Source organism: Dermacentor andersoni, chromosome 10, assembly GCF_023375885.2.
Source record: "Dermacentor andersoni chromosome 10, qqDerAnde1_hic_scaffold, whole genome shotgun sequence".
In the NCBI taxonomy this organism is placed as follows: domain Eukaryota; kingdom Metazoa; phylum Arthropoda; class Arachnida; order Ixodida; family Ixodidae; genus Dermacentor; species Dermacentor andersoni.
In genome coordinates this window covers 125,027,802-125,034,717 of record NC_092823.1, presented here as the reverse complement: position 1 = coordinate 125,034,717, position 6,916 = coordinate 125,027,802, and the positions used below count along the sequence as shown (strand labels likewise).

At 47.6% G+C, this 6,916-nt stretch overlaps 1 protein-coding gene across 1 annotated transcript; it reads left to right on the top strand.

The window, feature by feature from the left end:
- Positions 1-506: 506 nt before the first annotated feature.
- On the top strand, positions 507-5,192 carry LOC126544949 (uncharacterized). Its single transcript, XM_050192519.3, has 4 exons — positions 507-2,057; positions 3,649-3,717; positions 3,786-3,875; positions 5,084-5,192. The coding sequence occupies exons 1-4, from the start codon at positions 1,272-1,274 to the stop codon at positions 5,153-5,155; spliced, it is 1,017 nt and encodes a 338-aa protein (XP_050048476.1). The 5' UTR covers positions 507-1,271; the 3' UTR covers positions 5,156-5,192.
- The last annotated feature ends 1,724 nt before the right edge of the window (positions 5,193-6,916 follow it).

Sequence of the window (6,916 nt, the reverse complement as noted above, 5' to 3'; positions counted from 1 at the left end):
GCTAACTAGACTGTCGAAAATGGCTGGCCGGCAGTTCTGTGGGGTCATGAACGCACGGGTACCATATCGCGGATGAAAAATGTCTATAACGTTTTTTATTAACGGCCTTTAAATGTGTCCTCAGAGAACGACGCGGTCACCTGGTCGTTACTCGAAGATGACTTAAATTCCAGGCCATGGCCTCCGAAATCGTTACCACGCCGCCTGATCTCGGAAATCGTGCCTAGATACTGCGCTTGTTCTCAATATCCCGGGCTCTGCGTCACTTCTGGCGAACGGTATCGACCGCTGTCGTTTCACTGTCAGTATAAAAAAAAAATGTCTGCTTTCGGAGCTTTTCGTGACGCATCAACTCGTATTCCAAGCGTAAAATTTTTCAGGGAGGTACGCTGTCCTGTATCTACGCTATCACGCTATCCGAAAGTAGAATTTTCACGCACTAGGACATTTTGGTGGAGTTGACCCTTGAGAAAACGCAACAGCGATAGTCGTAAAGCGTGCTGATCGCAGGCATGCACGGATGTCAGAAACTATACGTGTATGCAATATGCGCTATGTGTCAACGCACATGCAATATAGAAACGGTGAATCAATTAGAGGAACAAAATGCATTTAAAGTACAAGTGGATTACATTCCATTCATTGTGACGCTGGAAATGTCTAATCAAATTTCATGTACATACTGTCCGTACACTATACCAACTTACGAAATAGCGGAGCACCAAATGGCAGCAATGCTGACGGCGAGATCTGGTGATCGAATATTCTGTTGCATTCTGTTTCTCGCCAAGAAGGGAAACTAGAGTCCCTATACCGGAATTATTGTTGCAGCCAGCGGCTTCGCAACAGCAGGTAAGTTCAGAAGAAATGTCGTTGTAATTTTCGCTATGTGTGTTCTATTTGGACACTTGGCGATTGCACGACGATGCGGCTAGTGCTCCGCGTGTCCGATATTCCGCAAGTGGTGACTAGTTACCGACAGGTTAAAAACTCTCCGCTAACAGAAAACAAATATCATTGCAGGCAAAGGCACCGTAGTGCACCACGAACGCATTCAAGCCATCGGCCGCTTATCGCACGACGCTTCTCTGAAGCACCTCGATCCCGAGCCTGCGAAGCGTTCCCTAGTGCTTCGATACTCCATATGGTACGCCAAGTGCTGTCGGTTCCTGGGATGCCTTTACATCAGCAACCTGAACGACGGGACCCTGAAAACGAACAGGGCGACGTGGAAGAGCCCTTACACGCTGTACTCCGCTGCTTTGCTGACGATGGTCGCAGTGTGCGAAGGATCCAACATCGTTCAGAAGAGCAGCTGCAAGGAGGACTTGAAATGCAAGTTCACGGATTCTCTCGGCGTCGTGGTTTACGCATTAACCGGCGTGCAAGTGTTCATAAACATCGTATGCCTGGTTCGAGGATCCGCGAGGATTCTGCAGCTTTTACGGGATTCCGTGGCGTTCGAACGGTCCAGCGCTTTCAAGCCTGTCACCAGGTCCGTGATCCAGGACCGTTCCTGGTTCAAGGTTGCCCTGAGAATATCCGTGCTGGTGGGCTTGGTTGCGACGTTTTCGTTTCTCAGCATTGTACAGCACAAGAACCTTCATTCGAGTCGCCAACACTGGCACCCCGTCCTCAAGGTCATGGCCGTCTGCAGCTCGGTGATGTTCGTACTCTGTGGGTCGACCATGTACGTGTCCGCGACCTGTTTCTGCGAAGTCCTGCTTCAGTACGTGAAGGCCCAGGCCGCCGCCTTCGAGCAATGCCAGGCGACATGGGCGTCCCGTATGGCGCTTCGAGATGCGGCAGCCAGGATCGAAGCAGTGCGCGTCAACGTCTGCAAGATAAGGGCCCTCAAGAACGCCGTCAACGATGTCTGGAGTGTGGCAATCGTGACCTCGTCGGCCTGTCTTGTCGTCATGTTGTGCACCACTCTGTACAGGTCGTTCTACATCAAGGTGGTTCACGAGGAGGCCTGGTTGCGATTCACGTACACGGTGTACAGCTCCCTCTGCTTTGTTGACCTGGTGCTCGTCAGTAGCGACCTAGGAAACGAGGTGAGAAACTGAAATTCATTCTGCAACAGCACTGCATGCATACAGCAGGAACTAGCAGAAAAGAAAACACGTGCTGTCATGTGTTCTCACGTGTACTATGCTATCTTTATTTGTCCCTGGTGTAAGTGGTACTATTTCAGTATGGATCGTTGCCAACTTGCCCAATTCGCCATACTAATAAGAACTAAAATTTAAATTAGGCACATCAGATAGATCACAATTTCAGTAAAAAGTTTTGTTAGAATAACAGAGATCTCGTTGGTTTTATAGCAGACAGTGTAAAGGCTGAATTATGCGTGAAGCTTTAAAGAATTATTAAAAACTCAGAGATGTCCACACTACACGTGACCAACTGTATTACGATATTATTGGGCATCATCTCAATAAATGATTATCCATAGTACACATTCCAATTTACTCCCCAAGTGATGGTCTACCGTGAAAGGTTACTGCTATATGATCTACCTATGTTCATGTATAGTGACTTCTGACGACGTCGATATATTGACTTTGCCTGCCTACTGCTGCAAAGTTTATGACCTGCTTGTTCCATCTAATTGTGATGCATCATATTTATACATGTCTCCACCGTCGTTGTTAATACGCACTGGTCTCAGTAGTTCACCAACGCCTGTTGAGCAAGGGATGTCTCAGGGGCTAGTGTTTCGACAAGGGTCGAAATATTCATCACAGCTGTGATAAAGACAACTCCCCGTTTCGAATCGTTGGCTGTAGCGGCATTCCTTGCTCAACTACACTTGACGATTTAAATTTTACGTATTTCTGTCAGCCTCTCTTCTTTACAGCAGTAACGCAAGACAGCACAACGTCTGCAGTTCGCACAAAGCACTTGACTAAACACCACACTTATTCGGTCATTCTTGGTGCATTTGTCACACAACTCCTGCGGGGAGACACATCGTTCCCTGGCATCAGGGTTGGCCCACCCACGCCTTTTGTTTACACTGCCTCAGGGATTGGCCGCCGGCTGTATTGCATCAATATTGTCAGCGAAGGCCGCCGACTGTCAAGTATAATGCTATTGCATTAACGAAAATATCTAGTTATGGTAGACTGGTGGCACACTCGTTTGGTCATCTTAATTTGTAGCGTTGGAATGGCTGAATTATCAGCAAGCACGAACATCAAACCGGCATTTATTTATTTGTTCTTTTGCAAAGGGATGTTCTGTTGCTTATGAACGATGTACTGCATCCCCGAGGGTCTTCAGAAGTGTTTGGTAGACAGATGGTGGCAGAGTTCTTCTATCATGCAAGTTCCGAACCTCTGCTACGAACTCCCGCAGTGCTCGGGTACACTTTAGGGGTCGGAGTACGTAACTAATTGAAGCGTCACTAGCGGGGGGGGGGGGGGGGCAACAAGAAGAAACCCCATTGCCTGCTCGGTAAGCCTAGCTTTCAGAGATCAAAATGCAGACATGATATGTTGACGCCTCAAACCTGTACCACGGCCGCTCGATCCAAAAGCACAAGCTTGCATTGCATCGAGCGGCCGTGCCTGTACGCACTTCAGTAGTAGGCGTTGCACGCATGCTTTATTGGACAAATTTTCCTCTGCCTATCTATTTCAGCTCGAAAACTTGAAGGACGCTGCAAAACCTATGAGCTTGCTTGATGCAACGGATGCTTACTCGCTGCAGGTGATTATTTAAGTCTAGCTGGTGGACAAAACATTGGGCAAACACCGTAATGCTGCTTGTTGTCGCAGGTGAGCTACCTGCACGATATAATTGAGCCCGACAGCATGTGCCTCTCGGCGGGACGTTTCTTCCGAATCGACCGGACGCTACTCGTTACGGTACGTCAGGTAATTTGTGCCACTTTTCGGGACTTCTTTAATACTTCAGCACATTTTTACAATGTTCCTTCCGTCTTGTCGGTAGAGTTTCGGAATGGACCGAGTAGCCGAAACCAATGCTTTTATGTTTTCCGTCAGTTTCAGTGCTTGAGATTGTCCTCTTTCTAAGCAAGTGGCAGATGATCAGTGGGGAAGTGTGAGATACTGTGCCTCAAAAAGTCCGGTTGAGACTTGAGTTCGGTACTGAAAGGCATAATCGAGCGATATCGATGCCCGTTTCTCGTGTATACGCGTGACTTGGTGTCAGTGGAATCGATCAATCGCCATTGTCAGGCTGCATCGCGGAGTAGTTAAATGTTTGGCGGCTTGCCGTCCGGCGAGGTAAAATCATTATAGCAATACCATACCTGCCACCTGCGAACATTAGAACTCGTGAAAATCTCGCTGGCAAAACAAAAAAAAAAGGGGGGGGATAGCACGCATATAAGGTTTTATGAGCGCATACCTTCTTTTCGATACACACACTTTATTAACGATGCACCTTTATACGCAGCACACAAGTAGCAGCTAACTTGGAACAGCAGGGACTGACAATACTGTTTCCAGATCAGTGACTCTATCAGCGACTCCGCTGCCGCCGATTTTGGCTGCTTCTAAAACTCGGGGCAATAAACTTTCTCGAGGCATATACCTCCCTCGTACTCGGCGTCTTGCGCTTACAAGGAAGTGGCGCAAGTATATCACAGCAATTTCTTTTGCCTGTATTTTGTTGCTCTCATGAGCCGCTTCCATCTTTCAAACAGATTTAAATCATTTACGCGTGCAGAATCTATTTTTGTAGTACGCACGTGATGCAACATTCGCAAAATCATAGCACGAGCCAGAATTCGTAAACTTTACAATAATTACATCCGGAAGAGTTGGCCTCCCGAGATGGCAATAATAAACCTTAATTTTAGCTGATCATAACAATGATGATATTGAAGTTTTATGGTTACTGTGGTCACGCTTTGCACAATACGAAATGGTCACCGCTGAATTACTCTGCGTCTCTTCTGCCTATAATGGAAGTTTAATATAGGGTTTATGTGCGCATTGCAGATGTATACTAGCAAGTTAATATATGTGTAAAGGACTTATGGATGTTTGCAAACCTTTTTAATGTCTTGCACTTTTTAGCTGATGTCCATATTCTTCTCTTTCCTCAGATGGCTGGTACCATCATCACATTCACAGTAATCCTGGTGCAGACAAGCGACGATATCATGCAGGGGATCTGAAAGACGGCACGTCTACTCGTTCGGCGGCGGGATACGTCTAGTAGACGTCTTTATTAAACTTCTTCCTGATGGAGAGTTTTAGCCACTTCGTATTACCGCACGCAAGCGTATTTGACCTTAGCGTTAATCTCTCCGCAAGGCGAAATCCAGCACGTGCGAGGCGGAGTATTATCATGATAACGTACGAACACGTGCTGTCGTACGAAGCTACGGCGGTCGTACACTCTTAAAAAAAGCCACTCATTACGGTGAGCGGGCCCGCTATAACAGTATATACACTATCTTTACGGGCCCCTCCACTGCTAAATTGAGGTGGCCGCTTTTTATTTCGTCACATGCCATGCGCACAGAGTTTGCTAGTCAGTGGATGGGAGGCCCATCTCACTGGGGTGCAGAGTAACAACGCAACAATACGTAATTATTTAGTGGTCTGCGGCTGCTAAAGCGGCATTTACCTAAGGCCCCCACCCTCTCCTCCTGGGCTATGCAACGGGTCGCTTCACTCCCTTTGGCAGGGGCCCTCCGTGTCAGGCGTCATAGTGAAGCATAGGACAAAAGCACAAGTACAGCAGAAGTCAAACGAGAGAAAAAAAAAATAGCACCTTCAAAAGCTTCCCACAGCGAACCCAAGACGCCACAGCCACGTGGGCGACGCTTTCCCGAGGTGACATAAAACCAGACGGAAGACACTGCTATTACACAGGTTTCTGCATCGGCTGCTGTTCCTCGTAAATATAACGTCACTGCTATAGTGAAAGAGTTCTTATCTACAGTAATGTCCTATAGAAAAGGTCATAGTGGTTGCTACTTAGCTGCCACGCTATTTGGTACAAATGGACCCGCCATGGTTGCTCAGGCGCTATGGTGTTGGGCTGCTGAGCACGAGGTCGCGGGATCGAATCCCGGCCACGGTGGCCGCATTTCGATGGGGGCGAAATGCGAAAACACCCGTGTACTTAGATTTAGGTGCACGTTAAATAACCCCAGGTAGTCGAAATTTCCGGAGTCCTCCACTACGGCGTGCCTCATAATCAGAAAGTGGTTTTGGCACGTAAAACCTCATAATTTAATTTTATTTTATTCGGGAAGACACGTGCAAGCACCGGTCCGTCTCCACGAAACGAGAAATGCGGCGACTCGCACAGAAAGCTGCGCCACAATAATTTGTTCCTGGCCACTGATAGTGGAGCACTAAACCTGACCTTTCCAACAGATATATCAAGTAAGAGGCGTGTCTTCTTTTTTTTTGTAGATCGTACGACTGATCTCGGCTTCGCAGCAAGCCGGACGGCGAGTCCCTGCGCAGCAGCAGACGAGTTGATAAAGGCTGGGACCCGCCTCAATGACTGATTGTCTGTTTCGTTTGTGAAGCTGAGCGAGAGGTTATTGGTTTCATTTCCTGCTGAGACGGCCGCATTAAGACAGGGGCGGATAGTAAAAAAAAAAAAAAAAAAAAGAAGAGCGCTCTATGACCAAATTCGGAACACTTAGAACTCCAGGTAGAAGAGATTAACTAGGAGCTTCCCGCTACGCTTACTTTAATAGCCAGGGCCGCTATTTTGTAGCGATGCCTTATGCCTTATTCTATGCTATTCTTGTCATCCACCACACACGGCCGCCTGATCCCGTTGGTAATGTGGGCAGACCGTCGCTCTGACCACTGGCCAAGCGCGAAAAGCCTGAAAAAGCATAGAATCGGAAAAGGCATCGCTACAAAATACCGGCCCAGATTGTGCCGTTGGAGTGTAAAACCCCACAGTT

What these genes read in the sequence shown, in the direction of transcription:
- LOC126544949 (XM_050192519.3), top strand. Translation starts at nt 1,272, where the DNA reads ATGGTCGCAGTGTGCGAAGGATCCAACATCGTTCAGAAGAGCAGCTGC. An exon ending in CGGATGCTTACTCGCTGCAG is followed by an intron (nt 3,718 to 3,785) that starts GTGATTATTTAA and finishes TTGTTGTCGCAG; the next exon opens with GTGAGCTACCTGCACGATAT. An exon ending in ACCGGACGCTACTCGTTACG is followed by an intron (nt 3,876 to 5,083) that starts GTACGTCAGGTA and finishes CTCTTTCCTCAG; the next exon opens with ATGGCTGGTACCATCATCAC.